Source organism: Glossina fuscipes, unplaced genomic scaffold, assembly GCF_014805625.2.
Source record: "Glossina fuscipes isolate IAEA_lab_2018 unplaced genomic scaffold, Yale_Gfus_2 0, whole genome shotgun sequence".
NCBI lineage: Eukaryota > Metazoa > Arthropoda > Insecta > Diptera > Glossinidae > Glossina > Glossina fuscipes.
Window position 1 is genome coordinate 35,551,005 of NW_023998414.1, and position 25,675 is coordinate 35,576,679.

General features: G+C 30.7%; 4 protein-coding genes across 4 annotated transcripts; 2 read left to right on the top strand and 2 right to left on the bottom strand.

The window, feature by feature from the left end:
* The first annotated feature begins 10,570 nt into the window (after window positions 1-10,570).
* LOC119635754 (XK-related protein 6) lies at window positions 10,571-12,991 on the top strand. Its single transcript, XM_038030755.1, has 5 exons — window positions 10,571-11,512; window positions 11,570-11,731; window positions 11,799-11,929; window positions 11,991-12,143; window positions 12,286-12,991. Exons 1-5 carry the CDS (start codon window positions 11,115-11,117, stop codon window positions 12,732-12,734), a joined length of 1,293 nt encoding a protein of 430 aa, XP_037886683.1. The 5' UTR covers window positions 10,571-11,114; the 3' UTR covers window positions 12,735-12,991.
* Window positions 12,992-14,753: 1,762 nt separating this feature from the next.
* LOC119639802 (sperm-associated antigen 7) lies at window positions 14,754-16,004 on the bottom strand. The gene has a single exon (XM_038037479.1). It carries the CDS (start codon window positions 15,849-15,851, stop codon window positions 14,985-14,987), a length of 867 nt encoding a protein of 288 aa, XP_037893407.1. The 5' UTR covers window positions 15,852-16,004; the 3' UTR covers window positions 14,754-14,984.
* A 1,081-nt stretch (window positions 16,005-17,085) lies between these two features.
* Window positions 17,086-18,967, bottom strand: LOC119640061 (phosphatidylinositol N-acetylglucosaminyltransferase subunit A). The gene is made up of 6 exons (XM_038037841.1): window positions 18,938-18,967; window positions 18,783-18,873; window positions 18,471-18,716; window positions 18,285-18,402; window positions 18,106-18,225; window positions 17,086-18,043 (listed from the first exon to the last, which is right to left on the bottom strand). The coding sequence occupies exons 1-6, from the start codon at window positions 18,946-18,948 to the stop codon at window positions 17,151-17,153; spliced, it is 1,479 nt and encodes a 492-aa protein (XP_037893769.1). The 5' UTR covers window positions 18,949-18,967; the 3' UTR covers window positions 17,086-17,150.
* Window positions 18,968-20,144: 1,177 nt separating this feature from the next.
* LOC119635538 (syndetin) lies at window positions 20,145-24,912 on the top strand. Its single transcript, XM_038030383.1, has 12 exons — window positions 20,145-20,187; window positions 21,069-21,167; window positions 21,221-21,442; window positions 21,605-21,922; window positions 21,994-22,182; window positions 22,257-22,343; window positions 22,409-22,990; window positions 23,057-23,569; window positions 23,641-23,751; window positions 23,810-24,133; window positions 24,207-24,319; window positions 24,400-24,912. The coding sequence occupies exons 2-12, from the start codon at window positions 21,102-21,104 to the stop codon at window positions 24,743-24,745; spliced, it is 2,871 nt and encodes a 956-aa protein (XP_037886311.1). The 5' UTR covers window positions 20,145-20,187; window positions 21,069-21,101; the 3' UTR covers window positions 24,746-24,912.
* The last annotated feature ends 763 nt before the right edge of the window (window positions 24,913-25,675 follow it).

The following is a 25,675-nucleotide window of genomic DNA, read 5'->3' on the forward strand; positions in this document are numbered from 1 at the left end:
ATATATATATATATATATATATATTATTAATTATATACATATATATATATATATATATATATATAATATTATATGTATATATATATATATATATTATACATACCTATATATGTATATGTAACAGAGAAAAACACTTGACTAATCTAAGGGCAATACGACTATATATGCAAAAGAAAAAAAAAATGTTATATTTTGTATAAACACAAAAAATATGTAAGTGAAGTGAAATGAACAAAAATAAAAAAAAAAATAAATAAAAAAAAAAACCAAAAAGCTTTTAAAGAAACAACACCTAACAAATTCATATACTTTTATAAATAAAAATATAGATTAAAATACTAATGAAAACTTACATAAAAATCAATTCCACATTCAAACCCGAGATAGAAAAACACAAAAAAAAAAAAAAAAAATCGATAAAATGCATCATAACATCTTAACGAAGTAATTCTTCGGTTAATTAATAAAATAATGCATGGCTATGATCGAATTTTTCTGTTTCTATATCTTTTCTTTTTTGTTTTGTTTTTTTTTTTTTTGTCTTTCCTTGCATTTATTTATAAAAGTCATAACTGGTTCTCGCTTTCTCAGTTAGTTGAATAATTGCATAATAAACAAATTCATTTTCTCATTTGACACGTGATAATCATCTATTATGTAACACAGATATAAAAAAAAAAAAGAGACAAAAAACAAAAAAAAAAAGAAGCATATTAATATCACAGCCGCAGTAATTTGCAAAACTACTCACATTTAGAAGTAATTGCGCTTATTTTATTATTTATTTAACGTTAACACGTTACAAACAATTCGCTTTAAGTTACACATAAAACAAAAATATTCTCTCCTATTCTCTCTCTCCCTCTCTCTCTTTCTTTCTTTCTCTCTCTCTCTCTCTCTCTTTCTTATCCTATTTTATTTGTAAAATCTTTCAAGTCGTATGCAGCTGATAGAAACAATGTCAACAATACTTTATTGTACGTTAAAAGAAGAAGAAGAAGAAGGAAAAGATAAAAAGAAAAAATATATATATATTTAATTTCTAAATTTTATTTGAAAAAGTTTGATAAAACTTTAAACTTTTCTAAAGTTAACAAGTGTATCTTATACAGATAAGGAAATTATGTCCGCGCTTAAGGCAAATCTTGAATAAAATGTCTTCTATATATATATATATATATATATATATATATAGATATTGTATGTCTCTACCAACTAAGATTATCTACACTTGAATCTAAAATTTTTATCTTAGGCTTTCGGTATCTGGTACGAGGGAATCGTAGCTATCGAAAATTCTATCTAATTGAATCGAGTCTTCCCTCCCATCGATTGAAATCAAAAAATTATTTAAAAAATTTGCTTTTTTTCTTTTCTTTTTTAAATGTATTTTATATATATATATATATATATATATTGTTACATAGGGCTTGAAAGTTGTTAGCAGTGAAAATAGTAGATCTTGATTATATCTTAGTTCATTAATTTACTATCTTTATAATCGTGAATTGTCGTAATGTCGGCCAATTTATTAAGAAATACATACATGCATACACTTATGCATTGATTTACACAGTAAATGTATATATTTGGATATTGTCTTAGCAATATATAGTTCGAGAGGAAATAAATAAGAAAATCATATTTATTTGTGATCGAGTCTTATATACTCATCACCGTTATCCTAACAAAAAAGACTAAGAAAAAAAAATAAAGAAAAAAAAGAGAGAAAGAACTAAATTTTTATATTCGACACTATTAGATGAGCGTGGCCGACTTCTTATGTTTTTTAAAACAATGAGTAACGAGCATGAAAATATAGAAAGCAAAGGTGTTCGCACTTGTGCGACATATGGCTGTTGCAGGCGTGCGGTACCTTGTGTGTCCAATTGAGATCATTTTGAAATTCTTTCGGAAATTCCTGGCCGGTATCTTCATTTTCCCTAATGGCGGAATTTTTATCACATACACACAACATTACACAATTGGGCCGGCGGACAGACATGGACATGCTTAAGTGCATTCCGAATTTGAAACTGGCCAAGAATCTATTTATACTTTATTGGGTCTTTGGGTCCTACTTCTCCACGCACTTATAAACGCGTGACTAGGCGTGGTCAATTTTTCTCATTTTTGTACTGATACTATAGCATCGCTAACAGAATGCGTGGATAAGCAAAAAAAAAAAAACAATTTATTGTTCCTTTCGACAAACAAAGGTTTTCTCAGTTCGCGTGCTACCGTGGCTATGCCCTTTGACTTACATGCAACATCTTCCACTGTTTCCGCCAAATTTGCGGTAGATAGCTGCATTTTTTTGCGGTCAGGAGAATATTTATAATTGACAATACATAGGCGGATGGAGGGAGGGACGGACACGCTTAAATCAATTCAAAATTTGACACTGATGAAGAATATATTTAGCTGGTGAGGTGTCTTTGAGCTGCCTTTTCGCAAAATGAATGTAAAGAATGATAAAGAAATATAATAATAAAAAAATTTGGAGACAATGCTTTTTTTTTTTTTTAAATAAAAAAAATGAAAGAAATTATTTACTAAATTTAAAAGACTACTTAAGATGTAAAATTCCTTTAAATTTATCTTGAAAATTTACAAAATAATCATAACTTGGCAATAGTCAGTGAAAATGAAAAGGTTTACGGATCTGTGACGCATCCAGACAAATATGCCAAAGTAGTAGAGAGCTTCTAGTAATTATTTGTTAAAAATACCTAATCAAGAGTGTTATTATGGCTTTTACAATTGCTAGCGATTTCATATATTCAATTTCAAGCTTGATCTGCTTGATCATTCTACTACGAAGGCAGAGGCCAAGGTTTACTCCTTTAACACAAATGTTGCTATCGTGAACGTTCCCGAGAATCGGACAGTTGAGCATGACTAAATTGTCTAATTACCTAATGTTACCTTAATGAATATAATGAGAAGAATTAATATACCAGACCCGATATCTCGATGATGGGGTAGAATAAAAAGAAAGACGGTTTTGATATTAATAGTGCTTAAGGTGTTAGCGATTACTAAGAGCTTGTGTATCGAATCTTGTAAATTGTGTAAACTAAGACATGCGCATACCTCAGTTGTGAGCTACGATTTAATAATTATTTAAATAACGTAACTATCTGAACTTCTGTAAGCAATAGGGTTTCTTCAGTAAGTTCAAAGAATCTCTTCATCAGTATATATGACTCCTGACTTTCTCATTCTCTATTCTTGAGTTCAATTTCAATAAAAATGAAAATATTTTTTCGATAAAGAGACAACAGACAATTGTGTTGTTACAAATAGTTACAAGTAGTTATTTTTTTATTTTTTTTTTATGATCGAAAAAAAAATGCTTAAAAACAATTGCACATAAGTCAATAAAATATAAAAAAAAAAAGTAACAAAGAAAGAAACTTACAATCTTAACTTAAAGCGAATCTTGATTATTTCTATATATGGATAGAAAGATTTCTCTATGCTCTTCAAGTTGAATTTGACTTTTTTTCAAAAATGATTTTTTTTTTTTTTAAATTCCAACTTAAAGTTTTTCAATATTTTTAAAATTTGAATACAGAAATTTTTTTTGCAATTTCGTATTGAAATTATTTAAGTTTCAAGTCAATTTTTTATGATTAAAGTCAAATTTTTATTTGAATTTATTTATTTTTAAAATCAATTTCTGAAAAAATCTTATTTGAATCTGAAATTTTTTTAATCAGGTTATGCATTCTACTTTTTATACCCTACACGACTTACAGTGCAATTGGATATGCAGAACCCAGAACGACTTAAGAGAGAGAGAGAGAGAGAGATTCATTCACCTTTCATTACGCCTAAGCTTGTTTGTCCATGTGTTTTTAACCTGGTTTTCTTGTGTTCGATCTATAGTTCGTAAATTTTATAAGACATTTCGATGAAATTTAATGCACTAGCGTGTGTTGTGGCCGAAGGACGAACGCGATTGAAAATTATTCGGATCGGACAACTTAAGGCATTATTTTCAAAAAAAAAAAAAAAAATTATATGAATAATTGTATTAAGCAAAGTGGTAGTGTAGGGTATATAATGATCGATCATTGCTTACTATACATTTTGTGAACCTCACCCGAAGCGGATTTTTATATGAAAATTCATCTTTTTAGAAGTTGATTGTCCCGCAGCCTAAACGGCCTAAACGGCCTAAAGTCTATTGTCGGTCACCGGCTGACTGACAGTGTAAAATATGATATAACATTAAAAAAAAATGTTTATTGTTTTAAGCAATTACTGGAAATTTATTTAGAATTTACACAATTTTTATTTACGGTTATCACAAAATTTGACAACTTTTTTAGTCATTTGTCGGACCATTGCCATGGCAGAACCATATTGTGTTGCTATACTGCAATTGCGACTTTTCTAAGCAGCAAGCTTGGCCTGACCGGGAAAATATCCCAAAGAAACTCGCATGGCATTCAACGGATATATTTAAATTTTTTGTCAGCATCGCAAACCTTATAATTCTCCCAAATGCAAAATAATCTGGGATTATACTTAGATTTTTCTATCCAGGCGTAATGATCTTTTACTATGATAAATAACTATCTTTATATAACGGCAATGTGGTGTAGCACAGAACAGAAGAGCTTGACGTCGCATGACGGAGATTTTCTTCAGAACTCGCAACTGTCTGTCAACTTGTTAAACAGTAAAGTCTACAAAATTATTTTCAGCATTCCGTCGGTCTTTAGTATGCTATGCTAGGTTATCTTAAGCCATTTAATTGCATCGATTTCAAATACGAGTTTTTCAATTTTAACTTTTCTAATCGTAAGTTCAAATTTTACAGATTCAAAAATGAAATTTTAAATTGAAATTTTTTTTTAAATTCAATTCTTTCATTATTCGAAATCATCTCCTAGATCGATGTAAACTTGCCTATCTCTCTTTGCCTATCATCTAACTTGCAATTTTTAAGAATTTTTGATGAAATTTGGTAGGCCGATATGTCTTGGCCCAAGGACGAAAACACTGTTGAAAATAGTTCGGATCGGTTCAATTATTCGATCGCTTCCCATATAGCAAGCACTTTATTTTGAAAGTATATTATATGACATACGGTATTTAATGGTGCTTTACTTAATTTTCTTTTTATTAAGAATCATAGATCAATACATCTGATGTTTTGATCATTGTATGCTAACCCTTGTGATCTGATTTAGATAATTTCTGAACTTGAAGTAATATTAAAGTTACAACTTTAAGCTCTAAGAAAAAATTATTACCGTTTAAGGGTAATATGGATAAAACTAAGCATTTTTTTTTTCCCCCATAAGTTTAAAAAGATCCAAGAGTCCAAGAGTCGATAATAATGATTTTCAAATGTAATTTAGAGAGAGAGAGAGAGAGAGAGAGAGAGTGAAGGAGCAATTTTTGAAATCGATTTATTTTTAAAATGAAATTTTTGAACTTTAATCGTGACGAAAATTAAGCAGTCAGACATACCAACATGGATAAGCCCGATTGCTGCTATTGAGCGTAAATATATCGTATAAGAGCTACCATAAGAGTTAAAAAGGTTAAAGTACCTATCGAAAGAATCGTACTCGTTCATAAAACATATTTTTTTTATTACTCTTTTAGAATAATTGACAATAGTTTTGGCCATAGCCTTAAGGAAATTATATATGATAAGAAAATTTGTAACGGATTAAAATTTTGATTTTGATCGGATATAATTCATATTTTTTTTTCCTTTTTATAATATTCTTTGGTAACTTTGCATTAATATTTGAAAATCATTTCGATTCATTTTTGAATGACCTTCTAATCCCTGCACTTTATGAACGAAGTAACCAACCTAGTGCTGGGTTATGAAACCTTAAGAAATTCTTCTTTTCACCTATAAACAAAATCTTTATCAAGATAGTAAACTGAACACTACTTTTTTATTTATATATATTTATATATATATATATATTTTTTTTTTTTTTTTTTAAAGTAACGTTTTTTTTTTATTTGTAGTTTTCTTCTTTTTTTTTACGCGCAGATAACTAATAATTAGTTTAATATCTTTTTTTTTTAATTTCTTTAATCATTTTATTATTCTGTTAGTATACACGTGACAAAGTGGTGGTAATGCCGCGCATATGTAAGGAAGAGCAACCGCAATATAAATAAAACAGCATATTTTTTTAACTCCTAAAATTATATATAATTATTAGAACAAACATAGAAATTACATAATTTTTATTTTTTAGTATATTATTACAAAGAATAAATAAAAACGAAACAAAACAGTAATACAAACAATTTTTGAAATTAATAACAAAAAAAAAAAAAAAAAAGAAATGAAAGTATAAAAGAAAATGAAAAAGAAGACGAAAAAGAAAAAGAAAACTGAAATTATTAATTTAATTAGTTACTTTTGGGAAATGAAAATACCACAACAACAACAACAACAACCACAACAAAACAATGTTGCATATTATAAAGCGTATAAAATTTAATTGAAAATAAAGCATACTTTAGAACTAAGCTATAGTTTAATTTAAAAAAAAAAAACAAAAAAACAAAAAAAGTAATATTATAATTAAAATTTAAAAAAAAAAACAAAACAAAAAACAGAACAAAATAAAACAAAAGAAGAAAAGTCAAAATTTGTATAAGAAAAAAATAATATCTCAAGCTCTCGGTGAGTTTAATATAGAACGTATGTAAATTTATTATTATTATTATTATGAATTATTATTATTAATTATTATTATAATTATTATTATAATTATTATTATTATTATTAATTATTATAATTATTATTATTAATTCTTATTATTTTCTTTTTCTCTAGCAAGTATTTAACAATAAAGAAAAGTAAAATTGTACGAAAAGCAAAACAAAAAAAACAAAAAAATGATAATAAATTGAAAAAGAAAAAAAAATTCAGTTTGTTTATTATAATATATATATATATATATACGAATACACAACAACAACCACACATACACATACATAAACACACAAAGCAAATCACATAATAAAATTCCAGTAACAATCATAAATAATGCGCATACCGTCACATTCACTTTATATTTGTAATAAAAGAACAAATACAACAAATAACAGCAACAACAACAACAACAAAATGAGTAAATACAAGGCCCGTGTGTATATTACTATCATTCTTTATATATCCGATATATTTTTAGTGTTACATAAAAAGCATGAAGAAGCGAAGATTAAAAGAACACAAATCGGCTACAAGTAAAAAAAAAAAGAAAAAAAAGAAGAAAAATAAATGAAATGAAATAAAATAAAAACAACTAAAATATATAAGAAATTAATGAAATAAAAAAAAACATGAATTATATAATAAAAGGAAAAAACTAAAAATAAAAATAAAAAAATACAAATAAAATAAAAGTAAAAACAAAATATTAAAACGATAGATGATTGTTTTACTCTAGCATATGCTTTTTAATCATAAAAAATAATGAGAATTTTTGAAATTCTCAAAGTAAATTTACGCACCTTTACCATAACGCCGTTACTAGTTCGAGTCGCATTAATGAGAATCATTTTTGCTTTCATATCGATCTTGAATTCGTTTTTACATTGTGTCTTGCTCGGAATCGTTGCATTTTGAATGTCATGGGAAGAATATATATATATATATATATATGTATACCTATCTCTCATTATACTGAGTTTACCCCTCGAATCATCGCGGCTACCAAGTCCTATCTAATATATATATTTACTATCTAGCTGTATATAACAAAATATACCCCTCTTTCTTTGTTGAATACATACCATCGTATCATGGGCCTGCCTTCGCTATTTTAACAACAAATGAATCCATGTTCAAGATAAATTTCGGTTACGACATTGTTTAAATATACATAATCGGTCTTTATTTGTAAACATTTATAAGAGCAGGGTCGTAATCACGTATGCAAAATTGAGAAGCTGTTGCGACAGAAATGGCTGAATACAAAGTCGAAAGTCTTTAGTTTATATATACATATATTGGACCTGTTTTTTGGATTTCACCGCATATAAGTATTTTCGGTAAATGAAGACCTTTATATACCAAAAACATCTAACTGCTAATTTTTTATAACGAAAATTGGTTCATAGTAGCAAAATTTTTACAGTATAACTCGCAGGTGTGAGCGGGAGTTACAGCGAAGGGTTCAGGTATTCATGGACGACGAAAGTGTGTTTAGAACTCTCGGTAGCATTGAGAATTGCTGTAACGTGAACGATGTTGAGCTTATGTCCGGGTACATTAGGGCAAGCCTTCTACAGATTTCAAAAAGATATACCCGCCACCTAAATCCTTCAATAGGAATAGACGTCTTCTCAGCGTTCTCAAGCGCTCATCCTGGAGTTATCTGCATACTGCAGACTACACTATGGCGACTCGTCGTTCTTTTAAGCGCGCTGTCCGCCTTTAGAACAACCTACCAGGGCTGGTCTTTCCTGCCGATGTCAACATTTTCAAGTCAAACGTTCACAAATATTACTCCCTTTCTTCACTTTACTATATAACCCTTCCTGATCATCTCCGTACCCGCTTGGTATGGGGGATATTTCCTGCGTACGCCGTACCATAAAATAACAACAACAAAAAAGTGACAGTACAAAATTTGAGTCACATAGATCTGTTGTTTTGTCCCTAAGGATTATCATGAAAAACAAGCCCTTATATGTAGCGAAAGTGTAATTTCTAATGTTCTATGAAGGGAACTGAAGAAGAACAAAATTTTTGGGAAGCAAATTAAGTTGGATAAATCTGGATCATACAGTATGGATATATTAAGAATTCTCCAATATGCGAGCTTTCATGAAAAGTAGGTCTTTGCATGTAATTAATGTGTAACTTTTGGTGTGTTATTACCAAAAAGAACAAAGTACAATTAGCACTATAGTCAATCTTGCCCGACTGTAATGTCTTTAATTGTTTATTCGTACATATACGTACACATATATAGTCAACTATTCCATGAACTGAAATTAATTTCTCCCGTCAATTTCAAATGGAAATCAGCGATTTTCATTAAGGAACTTTCATAATCCGACTTTTTAAAATACGCCGTCATAATAAGGATTCTTGGATCTTGCGTCAAAGCACATTGGTTGCACAAATTTGGCATAGACTACCACAAACAGTTGGGGGTAGAAAAAATAAACTTAGGACGGAATTGCTGGCTGCGTATTGTTTTGACGGTTTTATAATTCTTTTCGCGTCCTTCCCATTCAGAAGGGATCTCGGAATGTGCTAATTATGTTAGGGCTTTTCAGCCGGAAAGAGATTTCAGGGAATCTCATTTAATATACCTTGTTGAGACATTGCATTTGCAGTAACGTCCCATAAATTGTCATCTTTATAACAGTTTCCAGGAGCTCTGTAAGACATGAAAGAACGATCTTTATTAGTAGGTGCTGTTGACTGCCAGGCTATTATATTAATCCCAAGGTAATAGTACCCGAAAACATATTTATTTTTTTTTTTTCTGTTGAGTTCAATTCCAACACAGCTTCGACTAAGCTTATAAATTCTGCAAAAAATCGTGATATTTATTTGTGGATATTTAACTAGAGTCCTCATCTTGCTCAGTTTTTCAAAAGTCGAAGAAATTCTACAAAAAACCGACTAGGATCAGTACAGTTAAGTTTAGGACATGAACATCAAAACAAAAGAAAAAATTGTATGTATATATATTTATTGGTCTCAATTCCCATTTGTGAAGTATCACCTTTGATGAGGTTAATAAAAGACGACGGCAAGTGTATCCTATATTACAATAATGTGCAAAAAGATCGTGGGCAAAGATGAAACTATACAAATAATAACAAAACCTGGGGGATAATCCCATATGAAATATATAGCTTTCGCTTTTGCAATCAGCCGTTTTTGCCGAATAGCTCAATACAAGAGCGAAAGCTAACATTTAGCTAAGTGATTACTCCCCTACATTGATGACATGGAAGTGATTGGAAAGAAATGGTACGTCGTTAGCTGCTCCAATCTGTGTAGACAATCAATTTCCAATTCGACAATTAATGTGAGCAAGACCTGTCATTGGGGAATAGTCTGCAGAATCGATCAATTGGAAAGGGGTCGTCCGCCGTCTCAATAATGCTAAACTCAACAAAATGTTTAATGGGCCGGGACAAATTGAGAAAGTTCGACTGTGATGATGTTTTGATGCAATCCGGACCCTTCTCGATCTGACTATCGTATATTTTGTGTGCAGTATCCTGCAATCAAAAGTAAAAATCGCCCGATTCACTCGGAAATCTCAAAACTTCTATAGTATGGAAAAAATGATTATACCAGAAAAATGGCAAAACAAATCCCCATGACGCACATTTGGTTTAATACAATTCATTTAAAAGTTACGAAAAATGTGATTGAATTTTAATGAAAAAAGGCCGTGAACGTGTTGTCTTATCTAATATCATATATCATAGAAAACTTTATTTCCATTTCAATGCAACGTCACTGATAGATAATGAAAAAATTCTAAAACTAAAGTGAAATGAATGTTAATTTTCTTTTACGTTACTAATACAGGCTTGCAAACTTCTTTCTTTCTTAGAAACAAACGGAATTTGGAACGTGCAAAATATGTTTTCTGATGATTATTCCATCTTTATTTTTACGCGAAACCGAAGTACAAAAGTGATTTTGTTTTTTTTTTTTTATTAATAAATTTTCATTCTTATATATATATATATATATATATTAATGAATTTCTAAAATTTATAAAAATGAATGTCCGGAAAAACTTTCACTTTCCACATGAAAGAGCCTCCAGAGCCATTAAATACAAGAGTGAATAAATAAATGAAAAAAAAACATTCCATTTTAACAAAAATATTCTTAAGGATATAGTAATTAACTTAATGTAGTGATAAGAAAGAATACATATACATGCGATGTCTCTGAAGCTTCCTTTCGAGCATTGCAAACGTTTTGACAAAATGAATATACCCCTTCGCTGATGGATACAAAAACAAAAATTATACGCTGCGAACGGCAATTCTATTTCTGCGAATAAAAATTTACTTTGCTGTGCTATTGTGGAACTCGGGCGGTTAATTTATCTTATCTACAAGCAAAAATGAGCGTCGCCACAGGGCATCGTGGCCAATTCAATACCGCAAGTAAAGCTTCGCTTAATTACTCGGGAACAACGAATACACCGAATGACTCCGTTGAACCGATCTGTGAATTGAGTACATTGCAGTGTCGTCATCTAATAGTCGAATCTAATAGCTCATTCAAGCAATGGGCTGAAGTGGACGCTCCTTCTTGCATGGGCGCCAATTGCGATCATAGCATTAGTTATTGGGAAATATGCTCAACAGCGTTATCAATCGTTATGCGCGCTATAGCGGTTTGCATTAACATTAAATTAGCAGCAAACTATTATCGTCAGGGTCATTTGGATTACTTTGCATGGACTATCACATGCATTGCGGTACCTATGTTCGTTACCACAATGATTCATGCCAACATGTAAGCCTAATAAAGGATTAATGCAAATGTTATTGTACTTATTCTTATGGATAACAGGTGTTATAAAGATGGTAAGTTTAGTGACGGTGCGTGCAAAACTTTACAAACCCTATGGCTAGTTATCGTATCATCGTTTTTCTTTCGTTATTGGAAATCCCTAATGTATGCTTTAAAATGTAAAAGAGCTGAAAGTATTGGCGATAAACAATCGCAATTAAGGCAAGTAATAATTTTTTTCGCCGAAGGAAGTTGGTTTTTGTTTCTCATTTCACCTTTTATTTTCCAGAAATTACAAACTGAATATAAGGGAAGAAAGTGATGTAGCTTTTATAAGATTATTTGAGTGTTTCCTGGAAGCTGCCCCTCAAAAAATATTGCAAGTATCTATAGTTTTAGGTCATGTTGACAAAATGACAGGTGAGTAATAAACGCTTCGCCATGAAATTTTTCGTTCTCATTAATATATTTTTTTTAATAGATTTACAAATTATAGCCATATCTTCATATTTTGGCAGTATGGCTTGGTGTTTATCAGCTTATCATCGTTACAACCGTTACTCACAAGGTGATAAATTCAATATAAGTATAAACGGTGTAATTCTACAATTGTGCTGGCATTTTTGTACATCAGGTACATACATATATATCTGCCGTTATATACCATACTTTTTTTGTGAAAAATGTACTCAATATTGTTTAAAATGTTTTGTTTGTTTGTTTGTTTTTTTGTTTTTTTTTTTTTTATGTTTATTTGATTTTTGTTTTTTTTTTAGTTTCCCGCACACTGTGTATAGCCTTGGTGGCTAGCATATTTCCACTTTGGACATTAGTTGCTAGTCTGAGTCACGCTTTACTATTTGGCTTCATTACTTTCATAATTGAACGTCCGAAGTTCGCCAATTCTTCTTTAAGCAATTTTCTTTTCTGTCTAGTCTTAGGTTTTGTTTATGTGTTCACGTTTATATCAGTACGCGACGCTCCTACACGTTATAAGTATATATCTTATTACTTGTTCTGCACAATCGAAAATATTGCCTGCGTAACACTATTCATTTTGTACGCTTCTAACGATTTAGCGAACATTGCAATACTATTTTATCCTTTATGCGGTTTAGCTTTATCATTTTATTACATCGGTATTGGCTTTATGATCATCTATTATTTGTACTTTCATCCGCGCATAACAGCCAGAACATCTAAACGAATTATTAATAATAACTAAATAAGTATATAGTGAACTGAATTATTTTGTACAGTTGTTGTTATTGTTTTTTTTTTTTTTTTTTTTTTTTTTTTTTTTTTTTTTTTTTTTTTTGTTTTGTTTACATTTATGTAAGAATACATTCGAATAAAGTATAAGTTTTAAATATTTACTTAATATTTGTTTATTTAATACCTAAGGTTTTTTAGCATATCATAATTCATTACATTTGTTTTTATATAGGAATTAAGCTGTTTGTTAAAATATTTGTATACATAAAACTATAAAATAAACATTAAAATTCTTTTATTATTTCATTTCTCCTTTACAAAAACAAAGATCCTAATTGTTCTGGACCAACGAGAAACTCATTCGCTCTATCTTAGAAGAAAAAAAAAGAAGAAATTATTAATGAAATCATACAGTCAGTTAACAGTGGCAATCAATAAGAAGAATGGTAATAAACATATCTATAAATAGATTTGATTTTGAAAACGGCCTAAATAAATTTTTTCATTTTTTTATTATAAACATATATTATTAAAATCTCTCGATTTTAAGACAAAAGGGAAATTTAAAAATATAATTTCCTACAATATATCTTATGATATATTGTATGGGCCACTTTCAAAATAACTGATTTACTATGTTAGATGTTATTGTATATACATATTAAGCTTGAACAGATCCTTTATTAAGTTTCGATAAATTTTTAATGATACTGAACATTTGTATGCGCGAAAAATATAAAAGTTCATGCAAAGAGAAGAATAAATTTATAAGAATTTGGTTTTCATTACTGCATTTTAAAACCCACAGACGCGATACCATGTGGATATCATCTTTTGATAATTTGAAGCAAAGAAAAACTTTTTTAAATCTACATCGTTTAATTTCGCCTAATAGCTCCAGTGTAAAGACGGTACACTGCATTAAGAGCGATCAAGAACATGAAATATATTTTGTGACTTTCTACTAATAAAAAAAAAAAATAAAAGTGCCATAGGATTGCTTATAACTTATACTCTTACCAACAATGTATATAAATTTGTTTTGTAAAATCTTCAGAAGTAGCGTCACATCAACTGTAGTATAAATTAAGACGGTACGATGAACTAACAACTTCGAAGCCAAAATGAAATGATCGCTACCGATAATAAATTATCAGTTTGATACGTGCATTAAGCGTAAAGCTAAGAGAATTGATGTAGTGTCAGCCAAAGTAAAACGAAAAACAAATATTATAATCGTCATAGAATCATTCTGCCTAAAAGTAATGCGAAGCGCATATGTGGTCTTGGCTCGTCATCAAACCATCTTAACGTTTCTTTTGTTTATAATTGTTTACGATATACTTAATTTATTTTATTTAGGTAATGCGATTCCCCTCCTAGACTGTATTGAATAGTTTACACAAATTGAATATAATATTGACTTACAGTGAGTGTCAGCTAACTGTAAATAATAACATGGGGCTCTTTATTTTCTTTGAATTTAATAAAATTTGATCCCTTAATAAAATCTAGACAAATTTTTGTCTTGTGATTCTTTATGCAAAGTCAATTGCGAATCGTATTTTATATTATGTGCACATGAACATATATTAGGAGACATATAACTCTTTCTCTTTGTGAAAGCCTTAAGGGAGCGTATCTCAATTTTAACAAATCGATTGTATTTAAAATAGAATCCTAATATAGTAGCCATTGAGATAACAAACAGTAAAAATTTGACATTGGTTTCAAAACATTTCGTTTTATTCTAAAATTTCAATATCATTTACATGCATTTCTACATATGTATTGCTTAAGGTAAGTGTGATGTTTATTTTCTTCGGCTCACTTCTTGCTTTTGCATCTTAAGAATAAAAGGAAAAATATTTAATTTGCATATCTTTCACTTATATTTCAGGAGTATTATATATAGCATATATATTATATATTTATATATTTATATATCTATATATATAAATATATATATATATACATATAGTATTTATATATATATACTGCATATATATATATATATATGTAATTTCTTTAAAAACTATTCATTTTTTATTAATGATTTTTTTTGTTCTTATTTCACTTCAATGATATTTTATTAAAAGTTCAATTATTGCAAAGCATTTCGATCCTATATGTATGTATACTTATATATATAGAATTTTATCATCGCCATACATTTATGTGTTATATAATTGCTGATTAATAGTAACAGAAATATAATATTGTGATGGTTGTAGCTTTTACTATGGCCATTAGTATTTCATCAGTACGACGTTGATGAGGATGTTGACGATGATGTAGGTGGTTGCGAGGCAAGGCTACTATTTTTAGCTGAGTCTGCTTTTTGTGTTTCAGGATTTTGCGTATTTTGTTGCTGTTCTTCTTCCTGTTGCCTTTGTTGTTGTTCTTGCTGCTGCTGCTGTAATTTGAGCCTCTTTTTAGCTTGTATATCGGCTAATGTTTGCTCTATAGATCTCACATCTTTTTTATTCTTACTGGGCACGAAACCGTAACTTTGATTAGTTTCGGTTTTTCGAGCCGCCTCAAGAGCGGCTTCTTGGCCAATGAGATGAGCATATTTATCTTTATAGTTAAAAGTTGGTTTGATTTCAGCCTCGGTTATAGGAGCCGGGTTTGATTGTTTATTTGTGGTATTGTTGCTATTTTGGGCGGAAGAACGGGCTAGTCTTTTTTGTTCATTTTCCAGCTCACGTTGCTGTTTACGTCTCTCAGCATATTCCTTAGCTATTTCCTCATTCCAACCATCACGATTTCGCCTGGCTGCTATTTCATCCTCTGTGGGTGCATTCTCTTTTTTATAAACTACCGAATACCGATCCACATCCTCGCATCCGAAGCTCATTGCAATGAAACCACCAAATTCAGCCACTTCATGTATTACGGCACGATGCACTTTGTCCAACGGCTGAAATTCTATGTGAGGACGATCGTCTTTGGCAAAACGCCCAATACGTTCTTCCACATATTTACGAAACCTCATTAGCTCTTCCTTTTGTTTGTTCTTCAACTTTTCGGCCATTTCCTTTTGCCGTTTGATCAATTTCTTTTGTTCTTCATTTACGGAGGGAGGCTTATCCATTGAATTGAGTATGGACCCTAGCAAATCCATTTGTATTTGCTTTATTTTTATTTAAATTTTACGCCGAATATTAACCGATTTCTTGGTTTTAAAACTTGTTTTGCAATCAATTTGTTTATTTTTCTTTTTCTTGCCAAATGCAATTTTCTCTTTCAATAATGTTAGTAATGACAACTCTTGAGAAAAAGCAAACGCCTACCTGATTGTGAAAAGCGTTATACCTGCAGTATGATTACTGACAATTAAAACGATGATTAGTTGTTTATCAAAGCTATTTTTTTACTTTTAACTCCATTCAAAAAAAAACTTCTATACGAAATTTTCCTAAAATAGCATAAGTTTATTGCATTTTATATAAACGCTAAAGTAACAAGGGTTTTGCAGTGTCCCTCGAAAAATACTGCGGATTGCATTTTTAAGCAAGTTTCGAAAAATAATGAGAAAATGGTCAACACTGAAACTTAACGTTTTTAGCTTGCGACCACAAAAGTATATAGCTTGCAACCACAAAAGTATAGCTTGCGACAAAAATAATAAATGTTTAATGAGAGAAAGAAGCACACAGAGGAGATACCTTTACACTTTTACAGTTTATTACAGCATTTTTAGAAGGTATTAGTACTACCAAAACAAGTGGAAGTATTAGATACACCAAATAAACTGCTCGCTTGTGGTTAACTCGCTGTTGATTCAAATAAAGACGACGTAGTCGGCTAACCACCAAAACTTTGAAAATTATTATTTTTCATTTTATTGTACAAACAAAAAAACAAAAATTCAGCTTTTATTGATCTCGGGAACAAAAATTAATCTTTTATTAATTCTCGAAATGAAAATTGAAATAATGATATATACTTGCTGGTGGCTGCTTCGATTTCTGCATAAGTTCTGATCAAAATGCCATCCAAAGTACTTGTTATATCCACAAATGCCACAATAGCTACGCATATTTCTTCTTGCAAAACTTCGTTGGCGCTTGATTTAAATTATTATATAAAAAATTAATTTAGTTTATATTAAAACAGAGAATTTATTATATTTTCGATAGTAACGATTTTAAAGATTAATAATAATAATATGCGAAAGTTTATTACAGTTACTTTCGCTACGGAAAGCGAGAATTCGTTACGTTTGTCACTAACGAAAGTTTATGTATACATGTTGCTGACGAAAATATAGTTCGGCGATACAAAAACAATTTAAAGAATAATATGTATGTATGCATATTTTTTTGAAGATTTTTTTTGCTTTTATTTTTATTATAATACTTTACTGAAAGCCTAAATAGAAAAAAAATGATCACAATTAGTTTCCGCTGAAGCACCTAATCTAATCTCTGCGTGGCCATTCTCGTGCTTTTTCCATAAATCGGCCAGGACGTATATATTCTAAAAATCGTAAAAACAAATGTACCATTGAAATGGCCAAAAGTATAGGCCATACATCACCATGCAAATAAGAGTATAAAATACCACCGAGACTAGAAGGCGGTTCAAGCATAATACGATTGTAAACCTTCTCCGTACGTTCAGTAATATTCTCCCAATTGTAAAGAGAAGCTACGCGTTCGTTGCATTTATATGGGCACAGGATACTTTCACTGTCACTGCTCGTAAATTCATTTCGAGCATTTTTTGTTACGGTAAAATTACTTAATGCATTAGATCTTCTGGATAGTCGCTGATTCAAACGTTTACGAGACGACTTATGTTTGGTCTTGGGAAATCTCACCTCATCGCCGCCGCCATTAGGCGCAGATGTACGATTAAGTTCATTTGTAGAACGTTTATATTTGCAATTATTTAGTCGCCTTAAAGCTTTTAATAAACCTTCATAAATTGATTCGACCTCCGGCTCAGTAAGTATGATAAGATCTTCAGGTAAGACTTCAGGTATACCGCCCACGCGTGTTGAAACAACTTGTAGACCGCAGGCAGCAGCTTCCACTATTGCCATGCAATATGCTTCAGTTAGGGAAGTATTAACAAATATATGACCTTTCACTAGATAATCACGTACCCTGGCATGTTCAACTGCTCCAACTATTTCAACGCGGTCCTGCATGTTGGCTTTTTCACGTATTTCTTCCAACAGAACCCGTTTCGGTCCATCGCCTACTATAATGAATTTAACGTGTGGCATTTGTTTAAAACGTGGTATAATACTAGCCGACAAATCTATACCCTTTCGATAGACCAAACGTGAAGCCAAAACAATGTTTACTAAGGAATTAAAAAAAGTATTATTACCACTGTAGCTCTCTTAAACATCATTATTTACTAACTTAAACCATCATTTGGCCTTTGACTAGGATCTGGAATGAAAAAGGCAGTGTCAACGGCGTTGGGAATCACAGATACTTTTTCCTTAGGTACTCTTGCTCTTAGCACTGTATTCTCCTTACCTGCATATATTTTTATTTCGTTACAATCAGTTTTCTTTTTAATAAGTATAATTACTAACCTACATGTGATACGCAAATACAATGGCTTACTGCACCCAAATCTAGCTCCAGCATTTTATTGGTGAATACGGCTGATAAATCAGCAAAACCAAATAAACTGTGATCAGTAAACACAGTCTTCATCATATCAACGAAAAAATATGTTATGTCTAAGCGAATGCTTATATTAACTTATTATTTCTCACCTTCAAACCCAGCAGGGAACCTATTAAAATAGATTCATGTGCTAGGGAACTAAAGGCTGAATGGGCATGCACAATTTCAATTTGTTCTCGTAGCAAAACACTCCTAATTAATGGCACATTACATATTATAGTTGGCAGCACAGATTGATTATAAAAGACTTTGATCGGTAGATAATACACTTTAAGACCATTGGTAAGGTAACGAACGCCTTTGCAATCATTATAGCAATGAGTTAATATGATAACCTTTAATGAAGCACAAAACAATTAGTTATTAATTCATTTTTGGAAGATCTTTTAAATGGAACTTACTTTATGGCTTCGTTTTAGGAGCATTTGCGCTAAATTAAAAATATGTTCTTCTACACCACCTATACTGGGATAGAAAAAATCGGAAACCATGCTAATAGCAATAATAATCAACTATTAATAAAATATTTGTGCCTATGAACAAAAATTCTGCTTACCATATTCGCATCGTTTTACGTTTATTTACTAAATTTGCTAACTGCTGGTGAACAGTTGCTCCTCCTTCTTCTTCTTCTGCGTAAATTGTATTCAGCGTACCAAACAAATATGATATTTCTGCTATACGAAACAAAACGAAAAAGGAACAATTTGAAATATGACTTTGTTTTCACTACAATTTGGTCACTATAGGATTCTAAGTTCTATCCATCTCAATCATTGATGACGGGAAATCTAAATCTTAACATATAATTGTATCACGTGAAAATATCTCTGAAAAGCTGCTATCCAAGTATTCGCGTGAACCATCCACGTGTTCGTGGAAAAATTGTCCCGATTGGTGTACGAATGTGTCCACAATTAATGATCAAATTTCCTTTCCGGCTTATTTTTAATTTAATTCTCATTTGTTTTATTTCTCATTTATTTATTATTTATTTATACGTTTTCAATAAACTAGATTTATTTCTAACAAATCGAAATATATCGTTAGTTACCGCAATTGTGGACGTATTAGTGAACCGATTAGAGTCGTATTTTGATGGTACATTGAACCGATCGTATGAACGCCTGGACCATAGGTTATCGGAAATATATTCACAGGATCAAAAGTTATAGACGAAAATGTGAAATAATTTTCCATGTTTTCGGAGGTTGTTTTAGTTTCTTTTTGAGACAATTGATTATCGCCAAAAGACTAATCAGATACCATCGTCGCCAGCTTCTCTATACTCCCCTCAAAATTTTCCATTAACATAATTGAGACAAACGTAAAAAAATGAGAGCCAAATTAATTTTAATAAAAAAACTACATATGGTAAACAATAACAAGCATGCAAAAGTGAAATGAATAGAATATTATCTAAAATTTGTGTTAGGCTATGTTTAACTTAATTTAACTCAATATTTGAAAAATATATTTATAGTAGCATATAAATAGTATAATATTTGAAAAATATTGTACTTACTTTTACCACATTTTTTTTTTCTTCACAATTCACAAATCTAATTTCGGAAACACTCAATTTTTTGTGAAATTTTTTAAATATATGAATTAATAATTCATTTTCAAACAGCTGTTTATATTTATCTTTTGCAGCTGCTTTTTGACGAACGCGACTCTAATTTTGCTTGGCAAATGCAAATTTGCTCTCAGCGACAGCAATTTTATTATCTCCAGATTTGATGTACCTGAGAGAGCGCATTTGCCAACAGCCGTCAGCAGATTTGCCAACATGAATAGATTTTGGTGACGATTGTCGGCTACTTTACATGATTACCCCTAAGGCGTGTTTGCAAAGCATTCGTCTTTATTACCATTTCCTATGTTCAAATTAGATCCACTTTTTCCAATCGGGCCTGTTTGGCTTCTTTACAGTTCTTATTAGCAATAAATTGAAGTTTGCAAAAATTATACATGTATTTATATAAGTTATTCCATTTTGATAAAGTTCTCCAGGACTAAAGAAAAAGAATGAATGAAAAATGAGTTAAGAGCAACTAATCCGTTTTTTTTCTTTATACCCATCACTAAATATGGGCATATATTCATTTAGTCAAAACGTTCGCAATACACAGGAGAAAGCCTCAGACACCCAATAATGTACATAGATTCTTGATCAGTATATTGTTTCCAATCCAGTTATGTCCATCTGTGTAGCATCTGTGGTCAATAATTTTCTGATCGCAAGCGTGAGAAACATTGGACATTGTTGTAGGCGAGCTTTTATTCAAGGTGTTTCACTTCGGCTAAAGAAAACGTCTATAGTTAAGTGTTAAAATTAAACAACTATCAATTGTTTTATTTATTCGCTTAGACAATTAATGAAAATTCCACATATAGGAATATCGTATCTAAATTTTATAGATCAGTATGGGCTTTGTTTGAGAATTTTCTTATAAAACGCACTTAAAAAGAATTTAAAAATTCACCAAACTATATCGAAAAGTAATTGTTACATCGTTCCAATGTTTCAATGTTTATTTTGTTTCTTCTATACGAGAAGTTTGTTAACATATGTAGGAGACCCTTCGAAAAATTCTTTTTTATTTTCTTATTTAATCCCCTTATTATATATTGTGTTCCTAACTGGGGGTAATCATATATCGGAAATGGTCTTTCATCTTCAGTTGCGGTAACATTATCTTCAAGAGTTAGACAAGATGCAAAATCCGAAAGCAAAAATGGATGAAATTAAAACAAAATTCATGGATTTATTAAACAAACAGGTAAAAATTTGTTTGTTGACAGTTCCAAAGTGTTCTGAATAATTTCTTACCAGACCAATCGTCAAGTAAAAATTCCGGCTATGGGATTTTCCGATTATTTTATACAAACAGTAACAGCAGCAGAATCTTTAAAATCGGATAATTTAGAGAAAACGCAAAGTTCGGAAAATGATGCAGAAATAATCAACGCACAAAAATCTGACCAGGAAATTTTAGAAAGTATAGAACATATATATTTCCAGGTAGAAAGTGACACGGATATGTATGAATTAAAGGTGAGAATTGAAGGTTATATATGAATAATGTGTGATTTTATGCATTGACTACGTTATTCAATTGTTTTATTGTTATTTTTGGTTGCAAGTGGGTGTTTGTAATTTTGTTTTGCCCTTTTATCTTTTTCTTTTTTTTTTTCTTTTTGTATTAAAATCAAATAGAAAGTACTCGGTAATGGTGTAAATTACGATTTGATAAACTCCACAATAGCACAACTGCGGAAACAACATAAAGTATTATCGAAGAAAGTGAGACAAAATATTTTAGAACAGCGAAGTGCGTGCAATGAAGAATTTGTTGCTATCAATGAAACTCAAAAAGAATTGGAGCAAGCTCTATGGACATGCCGTAAAGCACGCTCGTATCTCAACTACGCACGAACAAATTTAACTACAACTAGTTTGGAAATTTTAGCCTCTTATCGTAAACGGGAAATTCTTAAAGAATTATTAAATAGTTTGCAAGCTGTAAAGAAACTGGTAAGTAAGAATCTCTGGGATTTATTCATTTAAATATCAACTAAAGTTCAATTTTGGGACTTATTACGTAGAAATCCACTGATGTCGAGGTACAAAAATTATTGAGTGACTGCAATTACTCTGGAGCCATTTCCCTTCTATTAAGATGTAAAAATTTTGCGGTGGAATTTATGGAATATAACTGCGTGCAGTCATTAAATAAAAAACTGCAAGAAACCCTACTGTTAACAGAATATCAACTAGATACGGTACTTAATGAGGTCAGTTATACCATATACATATATACATATATATAATATTTTGTCGTTCGTTAATACTTAAATCAACTTTTCAGATGATCTTAAATTTCGATATGCAGAAATATGCTAAACTCCAAGAAGCTTATAAGCTATTAAATAAATCCCTTATGGCTATGGATCAAGTAAGTATTAACGTTGCACAATATCTTTTTTCAATTTAATAATGTTATTTATTATTTTCATAAAGCTTCATATTCATTTCATTTCTGCTATACATTCTTCCGTAAATTCTGTAATACGTGGTTATAATGATCCGAATGTGGATGAAAATTTGAAATACCTTTATGAGCAGTTGTGCGAGAACGTGGAAGCCGACAAATATATACCATGTTTAATCAGTTTATGCAAAACATTTTGGACCATATTAGCATCTTATTATCAAATGGTTATGTGGCATCAAAACTACAAATTATATTCAGTAGATACAGCGGAATCACCTGATCTTTACATACAAGAGAAACTGAAAAAAGGCAAATCACGCATTTGGAACGATATACTTACAAAAATTTGTACATTTTTGCAAAGCTCTAAACTAAAAACCCTAAAATATGATCAATTCATTCAGGTGCTATCCATCATACAGAGACTTAAGAAAGTGGGATTAGAATTTTGTGGTGAGCATTCAGACAAATTAATAGAGATTATGCAAATTCAGAGCGAGGAATTCTTTCAACGTTACCATATCGCTTGTTTGGAAGAAATATGCTTATTTCTAGACAATGAATCGTGGACTGTTGTAGATTCATTTGGAAATATATTGCAATTGCCGGTAAGGGAATTTTTACATTTCTACATTTTAAAATCATTTAAATAATAATTAATTTGATTTGACTAGGAGTTTCGTTCGGTCCGTCATACCTTGCGGAGGCATAAATCGCCGCCAGTTGTTCTGTTAATTAATTCACCATCCGTGGAACATTCTCCTACTAGTAATAATAATTGTGATGAGCTAGTTTCAGTGCATTCTCAAGACGCTGTCAGCTCCATATATGGTTCCTATGGTTATTTTTTACGTTTTAGCGAAAAAAGTTCACCATTCGATGGGGGCTTGGATGTAGCTATGTTGGAAGAAGATATTCTATCAGGTATAGTTGATGAGGCTTCATGCTATTTCAGCGAAGAAAGTGATGATGAACACAAAAGTTTACAAAGCAAAGAATGTGAAGACTTAACAGGCTGCATTTCGGTAACCGTCAACAATACGACATTAAATGTTTTTCGCTGTATTGGACGCTATTTGCAAATGTGTAAACTATTGCATTGCATATCCCCGAAAATAGTAATGAGCATGCTGGAGTTAATGGATTTCTATGCCTTTGCCGTGCATGAAATATTTGCTAAAGATTCCGTAAGAATATGTTCTTTAATTTAATAAAAAAACAATAAACATCTCTTACGATATTATTATATATTTGCCAGGTTGTACAAATGGAAAACTTTTATTCTCCAAAACTTGAAGAAAAATTAGAATATGTCAGCCATCATGTAGTACCAAATATTAAAATTTGGCCCCTCAACTTTTCCTCACTGGTAATATTGTACTACAAAATTTCTTTTTTAATTATTGCAATTTTATTTACCGTTTCAGATTAACAATGAGCTTGCTAATCCAGATACTTTGTACGGTCTTTCGCAACGCATCGTAGCTGTTGAAAGTGGTCATTGTATGGTTCAACAATTTCAGATATTACATACTTACTTGAATCACTTGCTGCCCGCACAAGAGCGCTCAATGTTGAAAAATTATTTTGATTACCTTAATTTTATGATGGATGTAGGCAAACCTGTCTACACCTGTGTAACTTCGCGTGTTATAGATTTAACGGCTATACTAACAATGATGGCCAAAGTTAAATGGGATGTTAATCATGTGAGCTTTCAGCATAACAATTACATAGATATCATGAACAGGGTAAATTTAAAAAAGAAAAAACGAAAGGCATTTTTGGTAATGATATTAATTTAATTGTTCACTATTTTTTTAGAATATACAAAACTTTGCTATGCGCTTGGAAGAAATTGGTAAAGAAATTGCTGTACCAGCCGAACCGGTTTGGAACTCAATGACCCATGTAGCTACACATCTACTTGTGGAAGGGTTAGTTAGTAGATAGCAAAAACAAACGGAAATTCTTCTATTCATTTATGTTATTAATCGCATTATTGTATTCTTCTTAGATTTTCAAATGTAAAAAAATGTTCCGCCGGTGGCCGTGCTCTTATGCAACTCGATTTTACCAATTTTATGTCGATTCTCGAACTAATATCGAATCAAAAATACCCTGAATGTCGAGCTTATGTAGATTTATTTATTAAAGCTTATTACTTCTCGAATGAACAATTTGAAGAATGGATTATTGAACAAAAGAATCTCCAAACACAACAATATACGAACAAACAATTAACGAATCTTATCGTTTGCGCATGCATTAGCGATAAACGAACTCGTCAAAAATTATTGAATCTCGTCGGCAATGATCATCATTTAAATACGAGTAGTACAAGTAGTACTGCCACTACATAGCCAAGCACAAATACTTCTATATAAATACTATAAATTGTTAATTATGGTTGCTAGCCGACACACGAGCAATTTGCGAATATATAATTTAGTTGAATTTTCTTATTAAACACCAAATGATTTTATTTAACATTCCATTTTTTTTTTTTTTTTTATGAAATAATTCTTTACATTATTTTAAATAGAATAAAACATGACTTTTCTTTATTTAATTTACTTTTAAAATATCCGCCCGAAAGCTCTCTAAAACTGTTGTCAATATTATTCAATTAACTGTTATAAATTTACATACATATTTTATATTCAATTTTTTTATACGAACAAGTACCTTATTTAATTTTAATTGTATGTATTTTGTTAAGTTGAGTAGAAATTTTAAAACATTTAAATTATTTTTTTTAGTTATTTTGAAACAGTAGCAAGAATGTATTAAAAAAGTGTACAACATATACGCATATAAATTCATACCATATAATCAGGAGAAGAAGAATATATTTTACTTATATAAAACAATCAATCAAATTGCTGTTTACGACATTACGACATGGTAACATTAACTAAGTATATATTTACCTTTTGAACCCTGTGTACTCACTTGCGAATCATGAAAAACTTCCTTCACGTCTGTGAAATAGCTGAACGAATGCAATACAATAACAAGTAAGAATACTATATATAGTCAGGCAAGGTCGAGATATCCTACATCCCTTTGCCTATTACGGTTGTTTATCCATTTTTATAATAATAAAACACGAAATTGTACGCATTTTCTTTTCGTGCGAAAGCGTGTTTTTCATTGAAAAATAATAGGTCGAGAGGCATGTCCCCGGTCCCCGGTTAGTTAGGGTTTCGCACGGGCAAAAATATACTATATGGATAGTATTCCGTAAGGAACAAGCACTTGCAAACTTTTTGGCGCAACCGTCGTAAAAG

What these genes read in the sequence shown, in the direction of transcription:
- LOC119639802 (XM_038037479.1), bottom strand. Translation starts at nt 15,851, where the DNA reads ATGGATTTGCTAGGGTCCATACTCAATTCAATGGATAAGCCTCCCTCC.
- LOC119635754 (XM_038030755.1), top strand. Translation starts at nt 11,115, where the DNA reads ATGAGCGTCGCCACAGGGCATCGTGGCCAATTCAATACCGCAAGTAAA. An exon ending in GATAAACAATCGCAATTAAG is followed by an intron (nt 11,732 to 11,798) that starts GCAAGTAATAAT and finishes TTTATTTTCCAG; the next exon opens with AAATTACAAACTGAATATAA. An exon ending in TCATGTTGACAAAATGACAG is followed by an intron (nt 11,930 to 11,990) that starts GTGAGTAATAAA and finishes TTTTTTTAATAG; the next exon opens with ATTTACAAATTATAGCCATA.
- LOC119640061 (XM_038037841.1), bottom strand. An exon ending in TATTTGCGTATCACATGTAG is followed by an intron (nt 18,226 to 18,284) that starts GTTAGTAATTAT and finishes AAATATATGCAG; the next exon opens with GTAAGGAGAATACAGTGCTA. An exon ending in AAGGCCAAATGATGGTTTAA is followed by an intron (nt 18,044 to 18,105) that starts GTTAGTAAATAA and finishes TTAATTCCTTAG; the next exon opens with TAAACATTGTTTTGGCTTCA.
- LOC119635538 (XM_038030383.1), top strand. Translation starts at nt 21,102, where the DNA reads ATGCAAAATCCGAAAGCAAAAATGGATGAAATTAAAACAAAATTCATG. An exon ending in AAATATTTGCTAAAGATTCC is followed by an intron (nt 23,570 to 23,640) that starts GTAAGAATATGT and finishes TATATTTGCCAG; the next exon opens with GTTGTACAAATGGAAAACTT. An exon ending in ACATAGATATCATGAACAGG is followed by an intron (nt 24,134 to 24,206) that starts GTAAATTTAAAA and finishes CTATTTTTTTAG; the next exon opens with AATATACAAAACTTTGCTAT.